This window comes from Pleurodeles waltl, chromosome 6 (assembly GCF_031143425.1).
Source record: "Pleurodeles waltl isolate 20211129_DDA chromosome 6, aPleWal1.hap1.20221129, whole genome shotgun sequence".
In the NCBI taxonomy this organism is placed as follows: domain Eukaryota; kingdom Metazoa; phylum Chordata; class Amphibia; order Caudata; family Salamandridae; genus Pleurodeles; species Pleurodeles waltl.
In genome coordinates this window covers 1,702,903,630-1,702,926,608 of record NC_090445.1, presented here as the reverse complement: position 1 = coordinate 1,702,926,608, position 22,979 = coordinate 1,702,903,630, and the positions used below count along the sequence as shown (strand labels likewise).

Sequence of the window (22,979 nt, the reverse complement as noted above, 5' to 3'; positions counted from 1 at the left end):
TGAGGCTTCTGAGAGCTGTGCAGGCCCAAGGTGTCCTGTCTGAGGCTTCTAAGAGCTGTGCAGGCCCAAGGTGTCCTGTCTGGGGCTTCTGAGAGCTGTGCAGTCCGAATGTGTCCTACCAGAGGCTTCTGAGAGCTGTGCAGGCCGAATGTGTCCTGTCTGAGGCTTCTGAGAGCTGTGCAGGCCCAGGGTGTCCTGCCTGAGGCTTCTGAGAGCTGGGCAGGCCGAATGTGTCCTGTCTGAGGCTTCTAATAGCTGTGCAGGCCGAATGTGTCCTGTCAGAGGCTTCAGATAGCTGTGCAAGCTAAATGTGTCCTGTCTGAGGCTTCTGAGAGCTGTGCAGGCCCAAGGTGTCCTGTCTGAGGCTTCTAAGAGCTGTGCAGGCCCAAGGTGTCCTGTCTGGGGCCTCTGAGAGCTGTGCAGTCCGAATGTGTCCTACCAGAGGCTTCTGAGAGCTGTGCAGGCCGAATGTGTCCTGTCTGAGGCTCCTGTCTGAGGCTTCTGAGAGCTGTGCAGGCCCAGGGTGACCTGTCTGAGGCTTCTAAGAGCTGTGCAGGCCCAGGGTGTCCTGTCTGAGGCTTCTGAGAGCTGTGCAGGCCGAATGTGTCCTGTCTGAGGCTCCTGTCTGAGGCTTCTGAGAGCTGTGCAGGCCCAGGGTGACCTGTCCGAGGCTTCTAAGAGCTGTGCAGGCCCAGGGTGTCCTGTCTGAGGCTTCTGAGAGCTGTGCAGGCCCAGGGTGTCCTGTCTGAGGCTTCTGAGAGCTCTGCAGGCCCAGGGTGTCCTGTCTCAGGCTTCTGAGAGCTGTGCAGGCCGAATGTGTCCTGTCTGAGGCTCCTGTCTGAGACTTCTGAGAGCTGTGCAGGCCAAATGTGTCCTGTCTGAGGCTCCTGTCTGAGGCTTCTGAGAGCTGTGCAGGCCAAATGTGTCCTGCCTGAGGCTTTGGAGAGCTGTGCAGGCCCAGGGTGTCGTGTCTTAGGCTTCAGATGGCTGTGCAGGCCCAGGGTGTCCTGTCTGAGGCTTAAGAGAGCTGTGCAGGCCCAGGGCGTCCTGTCTGAGGCTTCTAAGAGCTGTGCAGGTCAAATGTGTCCTGTCTGAGGCTTCTGAGAGCTGTGCAGGCCGAATGTGTCCTGTCTGAGACCTCGGTGAGCTGTGCAGGCCCAGGTGTCCTGTCTGAGGCTTCTGAGAGCTGTGCAGGCCCAGGGTGTCCTGTGTGAAGCGTCTGACAGCTGTGCAGGCCCAGGGTGTCCAGTCTGAGGCTTCTGAGAGCTGTGTAGGCCAAATGTATCCTGTCTGAGGCTTCTAAGAGCTGTGTAGACCCAGGGTGTCCTGTCTGTGCCTTCTGAGAGCTTTGCAAGCCCAGGGCGTACTGTCAGATGCTTGTGAGAGCTGTGCACGCCGAATGTGTCCTGTCTGAGGCTTGTGAAAACTCTGTAAATCGAGGGCTAGCTCTGCTGTCTGACTACTGTGAATTTTGTGGAACGTGCAGAATAGGACTGCTGTCCGAATACTGTGAAATCAGTATAATCTGAGGAATAACTCTCCTATTGGAGGACTGTGAGTTACGTGTAACCTGAGGGATAGCACTGCTGTGTGAATACTGTAAGGTCTGTATAAATTGAGCGATAGCTCTACTCTCAGAGGACTGTGAGAGATGTGTAATCTGAGGGGTAGATCTGCTGTCTGAATACTGTGAGATCGTGGAGCCGAGCGATAGCTCTGCTGTCAGACTATTGTGAGATCTGTATAAACGAAGGGATGGCTGCTCTCTCACAGGACTGTGAGAGCTGTGTAATCTGAGGGGTAGCTCTGCTGTCAGAATCCAGTGTGTGATCTAAGATATTACTCTCCACACAGAAGACTGTGGGAGCTGTTTAACCCGAGGAATAGCTCTGCTGTCAGAATACTGTGAGATCTGTGGAGAGCCAAGGGATCATTCTCTCGGGACTGCGAGAGCTATGTCGAGGAATAGCTCTGCTGTCTGAATACTGTGAGATCTGGGGACAGCCAAGGGATCATTCTCTCGGGACTGCGAGAGCTATGTCGAGGAATAGCTCTGCTGTCTGAATACTGTGAGATCTGTGGACAGCCAAGGGATCATTCTCCTCTCGGGGACTGTGAGAGCTGCCACCGAGGGATAGCTCTGCTGTCTGGATACTGTGAGATCTGTGGACAGCCCAGGGATCATTCTCCTCTCGGGGACTGTGAGAGCTGTCACCGAGGGATAGCTCTGCTGTCTGGATACTGTGAGATCTGTGGACAGCCAAGGGATCATTCTCCTCTCGGGGACTGTGAGAGCTGTCACCGAGGGATAGCTCTGCTGTCTGGATACTGTGAGATCTGTGGACAGCCCAGGGATCATTCTTCTCTCCGGACTGTGAGAGCTGTCACCGAGGGATAGCTCTGCTGTCTGGATACTGTGAGATCTGTGGACAGCCCAGGGATCATTCTTCTCTCCGGACTGTGGGAGCTATGTCACCGAGGGATAGCTCTGCTGTCTGGATACTGTGAGATCTGGGGATAGCCAAGGGATCATTCCCCTCTCGGGACTGCGAGAGCTATGTCGAGGGATAGCTCTGCTGTCGGGATACTGTGAGATCCGGGGGCAGCTAAGGGATCATTCTCCTCTCGGGACTGTGAGAGCTGTCACCGAGGGATAGCTCTGCTGTCTGGATACTGTGAGATCTGTGGACAGCCAAGGGATCATTCTCCTCTCAGGACTGTGAGAGCTGTCACCGAGGGATAGCTCTGCTGTCGGGATACTGTGAGATCCGGGGGCAGCCAAGGGATCATTCTCCTCTCGGGACTGTGAGAGCTGTCACCGAGGGATAGCTCTGCTGTCTGGATACTGTGAGATCTGTGGACAGCCAAGGGATCATTCTCCTCTCAGGACTGTGAGAGCTGTCACCGAGGGATAGCTCTGCTGTCGGGATACTGTGAGATCCGGGGGCAGCCAAGGGATCATTCTCCTCTCGGGACTGTGAGAGCTGTCACCGAGGGATAGCTCTGCTGTCTGCATACTGTGAGATCTGTGCAAACCAAGGGATACATCTACACTCGGACGACTGTTAGATCTGTGTAACGTGAGGGATAGCTCTGCTGTCTGCATACTGTGAGATCTGTGCAACAAGAGATAGCTCTGCAGACGGAGCCTTAGGTGATCTATGTAACCTGAGGGATAGCTCTGCTGTCTGAATCTTGTGCGATGTGTGTGCTCTAAGGGGTGTTTATTCTCTCAGAGGACTATGAGACCTTCGTAAACTGGGCGATAGCTCCACCCTCAGTGCAGTATATGTTCTGTGTGATCTGAGGGATAGCTCTGCTCTCAGAGTATTTGAGATCTGTGTGTAAGTTGTCTTCTGTCTGGATACTGTGAGATCGCTGTACATGAGCTGTGGCTCTGCTCCTTCAAGACTGGGATCCACCGCCCTCTGCAGTAGAGTCCTCACTGGCTCCAAACAGGAAGTATCCTGTAGGTTAAGCTACTCCGACAGCTGACCTGTGTCTTCTGTAGGGATGAACTTCTTCCTCAAATGTAATTCTATCTGGTGCTCGCCTTCTCATTCGCTCCACTCTGCTCCCAGTGTAAGTGTCTTAGATCTTTCTAGCACAGGCGAACATGAGCGTCCCTTCATTGTCACGTCTGCCTCGTCTACTCCTCTCCAGGCTCCCCTGCTCCACTCCTGCCTCACCTGTGATGACGCAGAAATGAAGGTTTTATATTTTTAGCGCTTAAACGTAGTAGTGCAATAATCAAGTGTGACTTTAACCGAACTAATAAAGATTGTACGGGGACAAATGTGCCCTCAGAGTAGTTCGCCAACATTTATAAGCGTGCTTTATATAACGTGATGTATTAGAATTGTACTAATCTGACATAACCGTAAACGTGTGCTATGATTTGCTTGTTTGAAATGTTTTAACTTAGCATAACTTTAGTGGAGGCTTCGGCCTAGTTGCCTTGTCTCACGGTTTAGATGCTTATGTTTTTCTAATGTGCTAATAAAACGTGTATTCTTGCTTGAAGCTGTACTTTTCCAGTGAGATCGGTTCACATGCTTATCTTTAAGGTTTCGTGCCAGCCTGGCATCTTCTTCTTTGCTCCAAGGTCAATCTGCAGGTGCGGACAATGGAAGCTCTGAAAGTGAGTTAATTGGTAAAATATGTTGCAACTTACATTCCCGACTCCAAGGATAATGTATGCCTAGGTAGAAGCTTGTGAACTGTAGTTTTTGATTGGACAATTTGAAGCCAACCTATGAACTCACCAATGGAAGACCCTACTGGATTTGAACTGTTGTCTATTTAAACCTGGTGCACAAGAGGAAAGCAGCCATTTTTTTAGCCATTACGAGCCATTCGCCATTTGACTTTTGCCATTAGCCCATTACCCGCCATTAGCCATTGGACATTACCCGCTATTGCCGACTTCGTCATTTTGCCATCTTCTACGATGCCAATTGATGTTCGACGCCATTTTGAATGAGACTTTGATGCTTTCTCTAATCGAGAGAAAGAGACTTTGAGTAATTCTCGCCCTAGAGACTTTAACTTTGATTCGTCCCTTTGCATGAAGTAATAGTTTTGTCCTTTTATCTTGCCGCTGTGAGGCAATTGCCCCGTCCACCCTGCCCCTTTGCCCCGTCCCATGCTGATCGAAACCGGTACCTGTGAGACGAAGACTTCCTTGAATGCTGATTGAATTTGGTAAATATGAAAGGAGAATGTACAATTGCATTGTGTTTCTTTTAGGTAAACAACTGTTGATTTTTGATAAGAGCCCTAGTTAGGAGTTTTCCAAATTAATGTTGCTAAATTGTTTTTACATGAAGTCCCACATGCCGATGCTAATTTGAGGATTAGATGAGGATTCATTTGTTGCACGATGCAATTTGAGACCTTGTTATGCTGACTAATGTATGCAATTAGCTCATTACAGATTATAGTTTTAGTGGTTTGCATTGCTATCATCGAATGCATTGTTATTCAAATGCTGCATAGATTGCATCTTTTTCGCCGTTATGGACAGCTATTAATGTTCATTTACATATATCATTTGGTGTTGAGACACATTTATATCGTGCTAGCTTTGTTAATATAGGGAAATAAATTCATTAACTTTGAATAAACTGGTGTGGTTATTCATGACCGAAAGGTCATGGTTCGCCGAAATGTTTTCTGGATTAATTGTGAAGTGTTATGTTGATCAGGGCATTGCTTATGTTCGTTATTGATTTGATTAAATTGACTAATCTCGGGTGAAGAGAGCCCCACTTGGTCAAAAGATTCATCGACCCAAGAGCGTCCAAATACAGGTAATTTATTAGGTCGGAACGCTCTATCACCTGCTCCACTCCTGCCTCACCTGCTCCACTCCTGGCTCACCTGCTCCACTCCTGGCTCACCTGCTCCACTCCTGGCTCACCTGCTCCACTCCTGGCTCACCTGCTCCACTCCTGGCTCACCTGCTCCTCTCCAGACTCACCTGCTCCACTCCAGACTCACCTGCTCCACTCCTGGCTCACCTGCTCCTCTCCTGGCTCACCTGCTCCTCTCCTGGCTCACCTGCTCCACTCCTGGCTCACCTGCTCCTCTCCAGACTCACCTGCTCCACTCCTGGCTCACCTGCTCCTCTCCAGACTCACCTGCTCCACTCCAGACTCACCTGCTCCACTCCAGACTCACCTGCTCCTCTCCTGGCTCACCTGCTCCTCTCCTGGCTCACCTGCTCCACTCCTGGCTCACCTGCTCCTCTCCAGACTCACCTGCTCCTCTCCAGACTCACCTGCTCCACTCCTGGCTCACCTGCTCCACTCCTGGCTCACCTGCTCCACTCCTGGCTCACCTGCTCCTCTCCAGACTCACCTGCTCCACTCCTGGCTCACCTGCTCCTCTCCAGACTCACCTGCTCCACTCCTGGCTCACCTGCTCCACTTCTGGCTCACCTGCTCCTCTCCTGCCTCGCCTGCTCCACTCCTGGCTCACCTGCTCCACTCCTGGCTCACCTGCTCCACTCCTGGCTCACCTGCTCCACTCCTGGCTCATCTACTCCACTTCTGGCTCACCTGATCCTCTCCTGGCTCATCTACTCCTCTTCTGATTCATCTACTCCACTTCTGGCTCACCTGCTCCACTTCTGGCTCACCTGCTCCACTCCTGGCTCACCTGCTCCTCTCCTGGCTCACCTGCTCCTCTCCCGGCTCACCTGCTCCACTTCTGGCTCACCTGCTCCACTCCCGGCTCACCTGCTCCACTTCTGGCTCACCTGCTCCACTCCTGCCTCACCTGCTCCTCTCCTGGCTCACCTGCTCCACTCCCGGCTCACCTGCTCCTCTCCAGACTCACCTGCTCCACTCCCGACTCACCTGCTCCTCTCCAGACTCACCTGCTCCACTCCTGGCTCACCTGCTCCACTTCTGGCTCACCTGCTCCTCTCCTGCCTCGCCTGCTCCACTCCCGGCTCACCTGCTCCACTCTCGGCTCACCTGCTCCACTCTCGGCTCACCTGCTCCACTCCCGGCTCACATGCTCCACTCTCGGCTCACCTGCTCCACTCCCGGCTCACCTGCTCCACTCCCGGCTCACCTGCTCCACTCCCGGCTCACCTGCTCCACTTCTGGCTCACCTGCTCCTCTTCTGCCTCACCTGCTCCACTCCTGGCTCGCCTGCTCCACTCCTGGCTCGCCTGCTCCACTCCTGGCTCACCTGCTCCACCCCTGGCTCACCTGCTCCACTCCCGGCTCACCTGCTCCACTTCTGGCTCACCTGCTCCTCTTCTGCCTCACCTGCTCCACTTCTGCCTCACCTGCTCCACATCTGGCTCACCTGCTCCACCCCTGGCTCACCTGCTCCACCCCTGGCTCACCTGCTCCACCCCTGGCTCACCTGCTCCACCCCTGGCTCACCTGCTCCACTCCCGGCTCACCTGCTCCACTCCCGGCTCACCTGCTCCACCCCTGGCTCACCTGCTCCACTCCTGGCTCACCTGCTCCACCCCTGGCTCACCTGCTCCACCCCTGGCTCACCTGCTCCACCCCTGGCTCACCTGCTCCTCTCCAGGCTCACCTGCTCCTCTCCAGGCTCACCTGCTCCACTTCTGGCTTACCTGCTCCACTCCTGGCTCACTTGCTCCACCCCTGGCTCACCTGCTCCACTCCTGGCTCACCTGCTCCACTTCTGCCTCACCTGCTCGAAGAGTGGCCCTTCCTTGTCACTCCTGGCTCTCCACCTCCAAGGGGGGCCCTTCCTTGTCACGTCTGGCTCAAGGGTGGCCCTTCCATGTCACTTCTGCCTCTCCTGTTCCAAGGGTGGCCCTTCCATGTCACTCCTGGCTCTCCGCCTCCAAGGGGGGGCTTTACTTGTCACTTCTGGCTCCCCCCATGGCCCCTCCTGACACCTATTTTGGAAGATTCTACAGAATACTCTGTCCCTGTCGGGTCCCAGCTGAGCTGTCAATCATCCTGTGGGGGAGGGGCGGGGGGGGGGAGAGCACCTCTTCACATTCCTGCGAGGCTGGTTCAAGTCTCAGAAGGCCCTTGTATGAGGCCTGAGCTTGTATGGCCAATGTAACTTGAAGGATAGCTCTGCTGTTTCAAGCTCGAGTGCGTCTCATGTATGTAGCCGCTTGCAAAGTTTGTGGAAACCATGGGTAGGTGAGCGTCCGAAACCTGGGCCCGTAAAGTCAGTGTGACGTGTAAACCCTTCAATCCCTGCACCCCGAGTAACATGCTCAATGTAACCCGTGAAACAAGAGATCTCAGAGGTGCCTATACCGTCTAAAGGCTGTGATTGTGGAATATATTTAACCTGTGCCGGACTGTGCAGTCTGAGTTTATAAAATATGTATAATCTGAGAGATGGCTCTGCTGTCTTGCGTTTGGTGTCATAAACTCTATGTAACCTGGGAGTTTGCCATGCTCTAGGAGTCTGTGCCACCTGACGGATAGGACTGCCGAGTGAGGCCTGCGTTTCAAGGATATGAGTAAGCAGAAGGTAGCTCAGCTGTTATAAACTTTATTCTGTTAAAATCAGTGTCCCATGTGCAATAGCCCTGATGGGTCGGTGAGATCCCGCCAGCCAGAGGGATAGCTTTGCTGTTTGTGGCCTGAGATTGCCGGATCTGTGTACCCAGGATAGCTCTGCTGTTTGAGGTTGAACGGTCTCTCTAATCTGAGAGGCTTCTATGCTGCATGAGTCAGTTCTAACATTGTAACCTGATAGATAGCTCTGCTGTTTAAAATATGAGTTTTAAAGATCAGCGTATCCAGAGGTATAGCTCTGCTGTCTGAAAACTGAGGCCATTAGCTGTGACTCCCAAGAGATACGTTTACTGCTTGAAACCTAAGCCTATGCGATCTCTGTAGGTTGGGGAATAGTCCTGTTGGTGGCCTGAGACTGAAAGATCAGTGCACCGTGGGTGATAGGTCTGCTGTTTGCTCCCCAAGACAACACGATCTATGCACCGTGAGTGATAGGTCTGGCGTTTCCTTCACGAGAGTACACGATCTGCACCGTGAGCGATAGGTCTGGTGTTTGTTTTCTGTGACTGGAAGAGTTGTGTATTCCAAACAGAAGATCAGCTGGTTGCAGCCTTTGCCTGTAAGAGCTGTATAACATGACAGAAATGTCTGCTCTTTGAGGCCTGTGTCTACAATATCTGTGTCCACTAAACAGAGGTATAGCTCTGCTGTCTGAGGCCTGTGTCTACAATATCTGTGTCCACTAAACAGAGGTATAGCTCTGCTGCTTGCATTCGTTGCCTGTGAGATCTGTATAACCAGACGGGTAGTTCTGTTGTCTGAGTCTAAAATATCTGTGCCTCCTGAGGTATAGCTCTGGTGTCTGCAGCCTGAGCCTATGCGATCAGTGCTTCCTAGGGGTGCGTCTGCTGCTTGCACCCGTTGCCTTTGAGATCAGGGTAACCTCACAGATAGCTCTGCTGTCAGAGTCTGTGTCACTAGAGGTATAGCTCTGGTGTCTGAAGCCCGAGCCTATGAGATCAGTGCTTCCTAAGGGTGTGTCTGCTGCTTGCATCCGTTGCCTTTGAGATCTGGGTAACCTCACAGATAGCTCTGCTGTCAGAGTCTGTGTCCCTAGAGGTATAGCTCTGGTGTCTGAAGCCCGAGCCTATGCGATCAGTGCTTCCTAAGGGTGCGTCTGCTGCTTGCATCCGTTGCCTTTGAGATCTGGGTAACCTCACAGATAGCTCTGCTGCCAGAGTCTGTGTCCCTAGAGGTATAGCTCTGGTGTCTGAAGCCCGAGCTGTGTCCCTAGAGGTATAGCTCTGGTGTCTGAAGCCCGAGCCTATGCGATCAGTGCCTCCTAAGGGTGTGTCTGCTGCTTGCATCCGTTGCTTTTGAGATCTGGGTAACCCGATAGATAGCTCTGCTGTTTTTGGCCTGAGCCTGTAAAATCTGAGGGACCTGTGGGGCGCTCCCGGTAGTCTGGCCTGACCCCGCAGGATATACAAATACTGGAATGCGGAATACACCGGCCTTGCATGGCCCCGAGCTGTACACTCTCTCGCTAAACCATCACCGGATCTGTAATGAGAAACCTTACCCTGTGTGCGCGGCCTCTTCGGGGTGCACTTCCCGCCGGGGTCCTCCTGGTACTTGGCGAGGCAGGGTCCGCATTCCCTGGATCCGGGGGTGCAGGGGTAGCGCCGGTCCAGCAGACAGGAGAGCCGACTGGGGCACTGGGGCAAGTCTAGGTGCAAGGAGGCAAAAACACAGGGTGGTCACAGATGCATGGCACTGGCGAGATCATGAGCAGGGCAGCTGACTGGGCACTGGTACCGGAAGATCTGTGTAACTAGAGGGGTAGCTCCGCTGTCTGAGCCCCGACACTGTAAGATCTGTGTAACCAGAGGGGTAGCTCCGCTGTCTGAGCCCTGATACTGTGGGGTCTGAGTAACTAGAGGGGTAGCTCTGCTGCCTGAGACCCGACACTGTGAGAACTGTGTAACTAGAGGGGTAGCTCTGCTGTCTGAGCCCCGACACTGTGAGATCTGTGTAACTAGAGGGATAGTTCTGCTGTCTGAGCCCTGATACTGCGGGGTCTGAGTAACTAGAGGGATAGTTCTGCTGTCTGAGCCCTGACACTGTGGGGTCTGAGTAACTAGAGGGGCAGTGCTGCTGTCTGGGCCTTGATGCTATCAGATATGTGCTCCAGAGAGATAGTGCTGCTGTCTGAGCCTTGATACTGTAAGATATGTGCACCCTGAGGGATAGGCCTGCTGTCTGAGACCCAATTGAATAAAATCTGTGCATCCATGAAAAATTACTCACATCTGAACCCTATTACTATAAGATCTGTGAAATGGAGGAATAATTGTTGCCTGAGCTCTGAACTATGAGATCTGTGCTACTCGAGGGATAGCTCTGTCGTATGAGTACCATAAAGTATGCATCAGCACGCAAAAACTGCTTGAATCAATCTAAGCCACTGGTGACCACTCTTGGTGCATTCAATTGTTCAGCTTTTACTCTGTCTCACCGGCCTTTACAGACAAGGACCAACCGTGTGTAAACCATGCTTGGCCATGTCCCAAAGTGGGCAGCGTAGGCGCAGGAGGCTGTAAGTTGGGGTTTGGAGTATTAGATCAGTTGCTCCCTGACCTGAGTGAGGTATGAGTTTTGGAGGTGGTAACTCAGGTTTTGGGTGTTGTTTTAATTTTTTGTATTCAGCTTAATTCCCTCTGAGTTAGGAAGTGTTCACAGTTGTACCTAAGAGTGGAGTTCTAGTCCTTATCTTGTGGACAGTTAGTCTAGGGCAGTGCTTTTTTAACCTTTTGAGTTCTGTGGACCCCCACTTTATCATTACTGGAACCCAGGGACCCCCACTGAATAATTATTGGAATCCGGGGACTCCCCACATAGCCATTACTGAAAGCTGGGGACCCCCATGAATCATTATTGGAATTTGGGGATCCCTCACGGAGTCATTACTGGAAGCCGGGGACCCCAACCTAAGCATTGTCGTTAGTTTGAACCACAAAACAGCTCACAAAAATATACAAACAAGCATTCCATCAAACACATACACAGATGATAGCAAATTTTATTTAATTTGTAAACAAATGTAAATAAGAAAAAATAAATAAAATGGTATTTTAATAGGAAGGTTGGAGCTTTCCTAAATTCAATCGAAGCCACACATCATCCTATATTCTGTTTGATGCACCTACACTGCTCCCATGAATCAATCGAAGGATACTAATTAATTTTTAGTCTCCAATTTCAAACTCCTTGACATGTACAGTACGTTTTTAAAAGTCTCAATTGGACATTTAGTCACTTTATTTATATACACTTTATTAATCTGTTATCATTATTTAATTTTCTAAGCAGTCACAGACCCACTGAGGAGGCCTTGCGTACCACCAGGTGTCATCATCCACAGTTTGGGAACTACTGGTCAAGGGGCCAAGTTAGAGGTCTTCTAAAATGGAATATGTTATGACAGAAGTGTAGAGGGTGTTAGGAAAACCATTCTTGGTAACACATACCTGTTTTCCTTGTAGAGTTGAGTAGTTACATCGTACACAAAGCTTAATTCCTTCTGCACAGATACTTCAGGTCAGTATGTCTATTTTATAATTAGGGAGACTTCCCTCACAGCAAGAAGGGGGTTGGCAAGATCCTTACTTTTTTTTTAACAGGTTGTCTAACCTCAACCTCCTGGTAAAATCAGGTCAGTGTCACATGATCTTAACACAAACAGAGAGTCGGGGAGAGGAGGAAGGCAACCCCATACTGTCTCCCCAAAAACAGAACCATAAGCACAAGAAGTATGAGGTTTACTTGTGAGACGGAACCGCTGGTAACAGATTTACCTAGGGCTCTGCAGTCTCATACTATGAGTAACGTACTGAGTGCTGCTTAAAGCTATGAGGTACCACAAGCGGTCTAGGAGGGGAACGGAGTAGGTGCTTAGTGAGCACCTCCTTTGGAGTATGTGTGACTATAAGGGGACACTCCCCCTCCTTTAGACCTGGGGCCACTAGCCTTTCAGGATTAGGGTCTCCATAGGGTAGCTCCCCACAGATAGTCCCTCTATTGCTACAATATCTGAACTCCTCCTACTGGAGTAGCCTTTATCTCTTGCTTCTGTAGTGCATGACACGGAGGGATCCCAGGCCCTGAAGAATGCCCCCAGACCTCCGTTGGCTCTTAGCAGTGGGCAGAAACATGTTGGCCAGTAACTACTAGTTAGGTGACCCTGTGAGGCTTTACTCTCATTTAGGTGTCCCATCTTCTGTTCTTAACCTCACTAGCGGTCACCACGAATAAAGGTGTACTATTACACAGGTGACTGACTAGGTGTTTTTATATTTTCCATAGCATAGCTGGATCCTTTTTCAGATAATTAGAATTTCTGCACTCCCTCCTGTTCTTTTAATGGTGAGGTTGAGTCCGCCTAGGTGGCACTTTCCTACTTGGGTGGGGCTAGGTGGTCATATGATGAAGCAAGACACTATATAGTGTGTGAGACCACCTAGTCCGTAAAGGAAATTCCCCTCATCACATAGCTTTAGGCAGCACTCAATAAGTTCCATGGTATGAGACTACAGAGCCCTAGGTAAATCTGTTACCAGCGGTTCCGTCTCACAAGTAAACCCCATACTTCTTGTGTTTACAGTGTCACATGATCTCAGTAGTGTTCACTAGGGACATCTATTACAGGAAGACAAGCCCAAGAAATGCTTTGGCGAAGGGCCAAGGAACCCAAGAACATCACATTAGCTGAAATGTTGGAAAATCTGCACTTAGAAAACACGAAATACAGAGCCATTTGATGCAAAATCAAATCGCTGCAAGTGTCTGATATAGGAGGTGAGACCAGGTCAGACTCAAATCCAGCCTGGGCGTTTGCCCTCCCGGTGGAACCCAGACCCATTCTTCCACCACCAAGCTTTTTTTGTTTTTCGGAGCTTCAAGACACAAGTTTCCATTCCTCATCCTCTGCTGTCCAAGAACCATCTATTCAAGTAATTGCTCCATTCCCAACTCCACTAGCAGCCCCTAAAAAATGTACAGAGATTCCAATACTTTTTCCATATTTACCAATTCATTCCAACTTCAGTTTCTGAGTCAGCACTCTGCCTTCACTGGGGAGCCGTTAACGGTGGTGTCCTTGCTATCCTATTTGGGAAGGATGTAGCCTCACGTCAATGCTCGAAGTCAAGCGGAATGCTCTGATGCTCTATGACGACAGGTCAGTTAAAGATGAGTTGAGAAAATTATTTTCCGAAAAGTTCCTTCCTAGATCAGTGGATAGTTACTTCGTAGATTGGTAGTTGGCCCGGAAACTGAGAAATTCAGACCTAGGTCCTGATTTAGAGCTTGGTGGACAGGTTACTCTGTCACAAACGTGATGGTTATTCCGTCCGCCGTATTATGAATTCCATAGTCTATAATGGAATTGTAATATGGCAGATGGGATATCGGTCACATTTGTGATGGAGTACCCCCATCTGCAAAACTCTAAATCAGGCCCCTAGCTTTTTATCTTTCCTCATTCGAGCGTTTATGTGCAGAGGCCAACTGGCCTGGGGAGAGGAGAGGCGCATTGTTGTACCGTGATCTAAAATAAGAACTAAAAGACTTGTTGGCTCAGGCGGTAAATGAACCTGAAGCCTTCTCAAGCCGGATCGACTCAGTACTCCAGTTAGATCATCTGCTCCACGAAAGAAAAGGAAAAAGGAGTAAGGTTGATCCCAAGGTGATCTGTATCATATGAAAAAAGGTTGAGGTCAGTAAATAAACTGATTATTCTGAGCCTCTGCAGGTTGGTAGCCTCCAAGGTCCAATCTCGAAAGAAGAAAGAGACAAACATACAACTCAAAGCCTATGTATGTGTTGTGGTAAGGACGGCCACTGTTTAAGGAACTGCCCACTCTGACCTCAATGTTCCACCCAAAGTGATCCATAAAAGCTGGGAAAAGAAGGAACTAGACAGGAGAAGGCACCATGTCATTGAGTTTACATCTGCAGGTCTCTCAGAATGCAAGTTCAAATTGTTGGTTCCGATCAAGAACCTTTCTTGATGGAGGAGATGCTAGAAGCCGCTGTAGGGTCTGTTCTGCTGCAGTTTATGATAGATTCTCTGGCCACTTGCAACTTCTTGATATTTTGTTTCCTCACCAGATAAGGGTTCCCCTGTTAAAAACGAAGTACGTGAGCCAGTGAGAGCTATTGGTGGGCAGAAGTTAAGTTCTGAACCCAACACATTTTGAAACTGACAAACTAACAATTTTTACCCAAGGGCAGCACTATGAAAGGCTAGCTCTTGACCTAATGGGCACCCCACATTTTCAAATAATGTTATGGCTACCTTGGTCATATTGCCATGACCTTAACATTAGCTGGAAGAAAGGAATTTGGAATTATAATACAGACTTTTGTAGAGATCACTGCACTTCTCACAGTTCGGAAAAAAGTTTTTCTTGCTATAACAGGTGAAGGACCAAGAGAAGTGATTCTTCAAACGTTGCCACTAAAATATCCTAATCTGTACAAAGTTTTTATTAAGAAAAAACTAGTGAGCTACTGCCACATTATGAACATGACTGCAAAATTGATGTGGCCCCTTGAGCTAAGATTCCCTTTGTGGGGGTGTGTACACTAACTGGGAAGGAAAATGAACATCTAAAATAGTACAGTGACAAGAATCTAGCTAATGGACTTATGCATCAATCACGGTCTCTGCTGGCCTCCCTTCTCTTGTTTGTGACAAAGAAAGGGGGAGAGCTTTGCCCATGTATTGATTACCCCATCCTAAATCAAACACTTTGAACAACCAGTATCATCTGTCCTTAATACCCATTCTGTTGGACCAGGTTAAGCAGGCATTCTGTCTAAAGTTTGGATTATTTGAGAGACATGTGATACATTTTAGGCTTTGCAACACCCCAGCTGCTGTTCAGCTTTTCATAAACAAGGTTCCCTGTGAATTCTTGGATGCCTGTGCAGTAGTATATGTAAACTACATACTAATTCATTCTAAACATTTAGAGGTCTAATACAACAGGTTCACACTAACCTCTTGAAGTTACGAGAAGGTACTAAACTTGAGAAGTGTGTTTCTCATGTTAAGCAGGCAGAGATTTTAGGATTATCTTAGTCCTAATATGATTCAGATGTATCATAAAAATGTAGAGGCCATTTTCAAATAGGAAGTGAAAAAAATTCAGAGTTCTTACTGTTTTAAATTTTCTGACTTTGATGTATTCACCACCATAGCACTCATCATTGGGCTTTTACACAAAAGGCTTGGGTTTGAATGGACTGATGGAGGCGAGTCAGCTTTTTAGGAGCTAAAACAAAATAATGTTTTGGTGTTCATTCTGCAGCATGCAGATCCTTCTAAACCCTTCACAGCAGAAGGCGACTCTCCGCAGGAAGCAGTTGGGATTTTCTTATCTCAGAGAGACCCTGTTTCCAACTACGTACAGCCAATGGAAAACTTTGCAAGTCAACTCTTGCCTGTTGAGAGAAATTATACAATAGCCAGGGCCACTGGAATTATGCATCAGGGGAGGGCCAAAGTATGCTGCAGGGTTGAGTAAATCATGTGGCAAGAAATGGCAAAATATGAAGCACTTGTGATAGTATTATTTCATTATTTTGTCATTTTTAGTGTCGAGTCTGTGTTGCATGCGCTCGCGCATGCGTATCGCAGCGAGACTCTTTTGTATTTAGAAAAGGACTCGGAGCCCTGTCAACTTCACGTCAGTGTTTTTTATTGGTTCGTGGGCTTCCCTAATAAAATCTGCTTGCTTTTATTAGTCGAAGGCATGCATATGTCATGCCTGTTCCGGTGGCTAAGTGCAGAAAACATGCGAGGCTCGCTGTTTTCCATCGGGCTCGTGGACTTTTTTTTCTCTAATTTACGAGCGCGATCTCGCTTGGCAGAAGTCGAGCGCTTTACATACTTGATTTCACTTTTTCGGGTTATGTACATAAATGCACTTTTGCCCGATAGGTGAAAAGTCGGGTTAGGAGTTTACAACGCGATCAGCTCTAACATGAGCAAACGCGAGACCCGTTGCATTGTAAATGCTTGTTATACTTGTCAATATTGTCTGGGCATTGGTTGCAAACACCAAATATAGCAACAGAAAGAGGGTCACTCAACTTTCGCAAAGGCCCTTCTCTGTGCAGCATCATGTACTGCTGCGCTTTTAGAAACATTTGAACTGTTTGAGCTGGAAACAGCATTTTGTGTGGTTAAAAGCTGCAATCTATGCAGCATATGATGGATTATGTGGCAAATGAGGCAAATCTATAATTATGTGAAAATGCCCCCGTAGCTGCACAATCTCATAATTCAAGTGGCCCTGACAAAAGCAGAATGAGAGTTACTAGTGATTAAAGCTCGGTTTAAAGAATGTTGTCACTATTTGTTAGGAGCCAAACACACAGTGACATTATTACCAGACCATCGGAATGTGCATTTCTTAACGTCAGTCAAAGCCTTGTCCTCCAGGCAGCTAAAGTCTGTTTTTTTGAGATTATGATTTTGCTATCAAGTTTCACCCTGGAAGGTAAAATGGCCTTATGGATACTCTCTCTTAGCTTGGATTTAGAGAAGCCTATGATCAGCTTGAAATATGTAGCCATAATTATTTCAAGATTCCTCAAGGGCATTATTAAAGCACATCAGTCATTAGCCCATCACAGTGGGGAGGGGACTGATGAAACTATTGAAGATGGGAGGATGGGAATTTCCTAACAAAGGGAAGATATACATTGGTGCCACTCTGTACCACTGGCTGTGCATCCGGGTGGGGGGGGGAGGGGGGAAAGGAATCAAGATTATACAGTTGATGGAAATGGGGTTTTGTTCGATATATCAATACAAAAATGTGTCAGTACCTGTATGACTTGCGCACAAAGTAAGGCATCTCATGCAGCATCTACAGTTTTACTCTGCCCTATTCCGGTACCACCAGGAACTTGGTGACCTGTCTCTTTTGATTTCATTGTAGAATTACCTAGGTCCAAGAAAGGTTTTAACACTATTTTCGGAGTGGTAGATTATTTCAATACAATAGCCCACTCTGTGGCTTTTTAAAAGTTATAAATTAATAGTTATGTTTCACACCATTACCCCCTTTATAATTACTGATAGAGGGGCACAATTTATCTCTCAGTTTCAGAAACACTTTTGTATACAGTTGAGAATAGAGATGCACTTATTGTCCCCAGACACATGGCCAAACTGAGAGGAAAAATCAGATTTTGGAACAGTATTTATGTTGTCAACTCTTACAAGATCCAGAAGATTGGGAATCCATTTTGTAGCCAGACACATGGACAAACTGAGAGGATACATCAGATTTTAGAACAGTGTTTATGTTACTACAGCCACAATGGATCAGCTCACAGCCACAACGGGTCAGCTACTACTACAGCTGGTCAGCTACTGCAGCCACAATGGGTCAGGTACAGCCACAACGGGTCTCTAATACAGTCATAGCGGATCAGCTACTACAGCCACAAAGGGTCAGCTACTACAGTAACAACAGGTCAGCAACTACAGCCACAATGGGTCAGCTACAGCCACAATGGGTCAGCTACTGCAGCCACAGAGGGTCAGCTACTACAGTAACAGCAAGCCAGCAACTACAGCCACAATGGGTCAGCTACTGCAGCCACAATGGGTCAGCTACTGCAGCCACAATGGGTCAGCTACTGCAGCCACAATGGGTCAGCTACTGCAGCCACAATGGGTCAGCTACAGCCACAACGAGTTAGCTAACAGCCACAACGGTTCAGCTACTGCAGCCACAGCGGGTCAGCTATTACAACCACAACAGGTTGGCTACTACAACCACAACAGGTCAGTTACTACAACCACGACTGGTCAGCTTAAGCCACAAAGGGTCTCGCCACCTGCGGCGGCCATCTTTAAGGGATCTTGACATGCCAATTGTTTGCCTTCTAAGAGTCACAGGTTTCAAGCTAAATCACAGGTCACAACAATATTTATTGTGTGAGTGCACTGCAGCCTTCCTGTGAATTGTCTGTGTGTTTACTTCGGTTGTAACTTGCAACAACATCCAACACACTTCTGTGCCTCTGACCCTGTACACAGCTCCCTATACTCTATGTTTGTATTGATGCATGGAGGTGGCTTTGAGGATCCCCATTTAAATTAGGGGGTCTTGGTGACTTACATCCATGACTGTTCATTGTGCATTAACCTGTTCATCCAGCCTTTCACCCCTGCATGCACTCTACTGACCCTTCCCTACCCGCCTTGTATCTTGCATCTGTCAGTCACTGGCCAATGTCTTCTCTGGAGCCAGGAGGCAGAAAGGTTAATAAGTGACCCCTACCCCCCACCACCCCTCCACTCCCATTGCAATGGGCTGGGGAGGAGGCCCCTTTTGGCACCCGCTGAATGAGTGTATATCAAGGCAGACAGACTGTGAGGTAAGCACACTGAGAGGCAGACACACTGACAGGTGGACACACTGAGAGGAAGACACACAAAGGCAGAAACACTGAATGACAGACACACTGAGAGGTGGAAACACTAAGAGGCAGATACACTGAGAGGTAGGCACACTGAGAAACTGACACACTGAGAGGCAGACACAGTGAGAGCAGACACACACAGAGCAGACACACTTACAGGTGGACACACTGAGAGGTTGATACTGTAGGGAAGTAGCCTCTTTTTAGCATTGTTACCCCCACTTTTTGCCTGTTGTCAGTATGTTTGACTGTGTTCACTGGGATCCTGCTGACCAGGACCCCAGTGACTGTGCTCTCTCCCTTTAAATTCGGTTGCTTGGACCACACCCCCCCCCCACATTTGGCATACTGGTGCCCCCTTGTAAGTCCCTAGTATACGGTACCCAGGGCATTGGGGCACCAGGGGTACCCCATGGGCTGTAGCATGTATTATGCCACCCATGGGGAACCCATGCAAAGTGTATCTGCAGGTCTGCTATTACAGCATGCATGAAAGGGTGCATGCACCCTTTTCACTAAAAGTCACTGCACAGGGTAACTGTAAGTCACCCCTATGGTAGGCCCTCCTAGCCCCAAGGGCAGGGTGCAAATATCTGTGTGTGAGGGCACCCCTGCATGGGCAGAGATGCCCTCACAAACTCCAGCTCCATTCTCATGGACTTTGTGAGTGAGGGGACGCCATTTTACACATGTACTAGACATAAGTCATTACCTATGTCCAGCTACATAATGGTAACTCCAAACCTCGGCATGTTTGGTATCAAACATGTTGGAATCATACCCCACTGTTGCCAGTATTGGAAGTATGATTCCATGCACTCTGGGGGCTCCTTAGAGCACCCCCAGCATTACTCCTACCAGCTTTCTGGGATTTTCTGGGCAGCCCAAGCTGATACCACCCCTCAGACAGGTTTCAGCCCTCCTGCTACTTGAACAGCTCAAGTCCAGGAAGGCAGAACAAAGAATTTCCTTTGGGAGAGGGGGTTAACACCCTCTCCCCTTGGAAATAGGTTTGTATGGCTTGGGAGGGGTAGCCTTCCCAAGCCACCGGTATGCTTTGAAGGGCACATTTGGTGCTCTCCTTACATAAACCAGTCTGCACCGGTTGAGGGACCTCCAGTCCCTGCTCTGGCATGAAACTGGACAATGGAAAGGGGAGTGAATACTCCCCTGCCAATCACCACTCCAGGGGTGGTGCCCAGAGCTCCTCCAGAGGGTTCCTTGATTCTCCCGTCTTGAATCCAAGGTAGACAGAGGCCTCTGGGAGCATCTGAGTTGCCAGGTCAGGCAGGTGATGTCAGAGCCCCCTTCTGATAGTTGGTCACCTGGCTAGGTGACCAATCCCCCTTTCAGGGCTATTTAGGGTCTCGCTCTTGGGTGGGTCCTCAGATTTTGCTTGCAAGATTCCAGCAGGACTCCTCTGCAATCTCTGTTTCGACCTCTGGCCACTGGAACTGTGACTGGCCCCTCCAGGAACCAAGACTCTGCATGCAACATTGTTTCCAAGGCTCCTTCCAGCTTCTGCAACATTTCCCTGGCTGTGCATCCTCTGAAGATGGCAAGTCCTCAGTCTGCACAAGATGGAAGAAGGAATCTCCCTTGGAGTGAAGGAGTCACTCACCTGCATCCGCAGGCACCAGCAGCAACGACGACCGGCTGCGTGGATCTCCTCTCATCCTGAGCTGCGTGGATCCTGCATCACGGTGGTGGTCCGGAGTAGTCCTCTTGGTCCTCTCTGACAGATGTCCAACTTTGGTGGAGGCAAGCCCTTGCCTTCCCACGCAGGACAGTACCCCTGTGCACCAAGTTTCTTGCAGCTACCAAGACCTGTTGGCTTCTCCTCCAAGGGATTTTCAGGCTCTGTGTAGCCCCAGCCCCCAGCACTCTTCCCTGTGACACACAGCCCTCTGTGTGCTTCTCCTGCAGCATGGGACCTTTCTCCAGTTGTGCTGCATGGGCTACTCTACGACTCCTGGTTCCTCGTCCAGTGGGTCTTCTGTGGGGGCTGCCTTTTTTCTTGTGTACTCTCTGCCTTGCTGAGGGTCTCCCAGGACTCTCCTCTTTGGGTTGAGTCCTCCTTGACCTTGCTGGTCCCCGGCAGCTCCACTTTTGCTTCATTGCGACTTCTGCCTTTGCCAAGGCTTGTTGGTGGTGTTTCCACGCCGCTAACAGACTGCAATCTTCCACCCGGCATGGGATGTCGACTGCATCCTCCAGGATCTCTACTCCGGCTCTGGGGCTGCATTGCTGACTGTATTCATCCTACCGTCGACCAACTCCTGCAACCACAGCTGGGTGGGTACTGGCTCCAGCCCTCACTGGTCTCTTCTGTGGCTTCTGGGCTTGGTCTCCTTCTTCCACAGGTCCTCCTCTTCAGGAATCCACCACTGGTTTCTTCAGTCTTTTCTGGGTGTTGCATTATCTTCTTTTTAGTCCTTGCGGGTGGTTTGGGGAAAATCCAGTAACTTACTCCTTTCGTCCTGGTTGCTGGGGAGCACTGTGGTACTTACCTTTGGGGTTTCCTAGTTCCCCCAGCTCCCCTCTACAGATTTAACTGACCTAGGCGAGGGTCCTGCATTCGCTTTCCATTTTTCAGTATATGGTTTGGGCTCCCCTAGGGTCACTATTGCCTATTTGCTATTGCACTGAGAGGTAGATACACAGAGACAGATGTACTGAGAGGCGGATACACGGAGACAGACACACTGACAGGTAGACACACTGAGAGGTAGATACACAGAGACAGACACCCTGAGAGGCAGATACACGGAGACAGACACACTGAGAGGTAGACACACAGAGGTAGATAAACAGAGACAGATGTACTGAGAGGCAGGTACACCGAGAGGCAGATACACGGAGACAGACACACTGAGAGGCAGACACACAGAGACAGACATACTGACAGGTAGACACACTGAGAGGTAGATACACAGAGACAGACGCACTGAGAGGCGGATACACAGAGACAGACATACTGACAGGTAGACACACTGAGAGGTAGATACACAGAGACAGATGTACTGAGAGGCAGACACACAGAGACAGACACACTGAGAGGCAGACACACGGACACACTGGGAGACTGATACACTGAGGGGCAAACACACTGAGAGGCAGACATACTGACAGGTAGACCAACTGAGAGGTAGATACACAGAGAGAGATGTACTGAGAGGCAGACACACAGAGACAGACACACTGGGAGACTGATACACTGAGGAGTAAACACACTGAGAAGCAGACATACTGACAGGTAGACACACTGAGAGGTAGATACACAGAGACAGATGTACTGAGAGGCAGACACACAGAGACAGACACACTGAGAGGCAGACACACTGAGAGGCATACACACGGACACACTGGGAGACTGATACACTGAGGGGCAAACACACTGAGAGGCAGACACACTGAGAGGCAGACATGCTGATAGGTAGACACACAGAGGCAGACACACTGAGAGACACAGCCGTCCTGAAAGAGAGACAGTGGGAGACAGGTACAGCACGGACTGAAACACAGCGAGAGGCAGGTACAGCACTGATTGAGACACAGATTCAGCACTGACTGAGACACTGGGAGAGAGGTGCAGCACTGACTAACCATACACTGAGGAACGTGTACAGCACTGACTGAGACACAGAAATAGACCTGTACAGCAGAGCCGCCCTGAAAGAGACAGACAGTGAGACACAGATACAGCACTGACTGAGACACAGTGAGAGACGAGTAAATCACTGATTAAGACACAGTTACAGCACTGACTGAGACACTGGGAGAGACAGGTACAGCACAGACTGAGACACAGTGAGAAACGAGTACAGCACTGATTGAGACGCAGGTACAGCACTGACTGAGACAGTGAGAGATGGTACAGCACTGATTGATACACAGGTACAGCACTGACTGAGACACTGGAAGAGACAGGTACAGCACTGACTGAGACACAGGTACAGAACTGACTGAGATAGTGAGAGATGGTACAGCACTGATTGATACACAGGTACAGCACTGACTGAGACACTGGGAGAGACAGGTGCAGCACTGAGCGAGACACAGTGAGAGACTGGTACAGCACTGACTGGGACACAGGTACAGCACTGACTGAGACACTGGGAGGGATAGGTGCAACACTGAGTGAGACACAGTGAGAGACTGGTACAGCACTGACTGACACAGCGAGAGTCAGTCAAAGCACTGACTGATACACAGTGAGAGACAGGTGCAGCACTGATTGATACACAGTGAGAGACTGGTGCCACACTGATTGATACACAGTGAGAGACTGGTACAGCACTGACTGACACAGCGAGAGTCAGTCAAAGCACTGACTGATACACAGTGAGAGACTGGTGCAGCACTGACTGAGACACTGGGAGAGACAGGTGCAGCACTGAGCGAGACACAGTGAGAGACTGGTACAGCACTGACTGGGACACAGGTACAGCACTGACTGAGACACTGGGAGGGATAGGTGCAACACTGAGTGAG

The 22,979-nt window shown here is 49.5% G+C and overlaps 1 protein-coding gene across 1 annotated transcript in view; it reads right to left on the bottom strand.

Moving 5' to 3' along the window:
- The window catches only part of LOC138301391 (neural proliferation differentiation and control protein 1-like), a 102,962-nt gene that overhangs the window by 78,064 nt on the left and 1,919 nt on the right, over positions 1–22,979 (bottom strand). Inside the window, exon 2 of the mRNA XM_069241828.1 lies at positions 9,559–9,705. Within this exon, the coding sequence (XP_069097929.1) occupies positions 9,559–9,705 (147 nt within the window). The remainder of the gene's footprint in view (positions 1–9,558; positions 9,706–22,979) is intronic.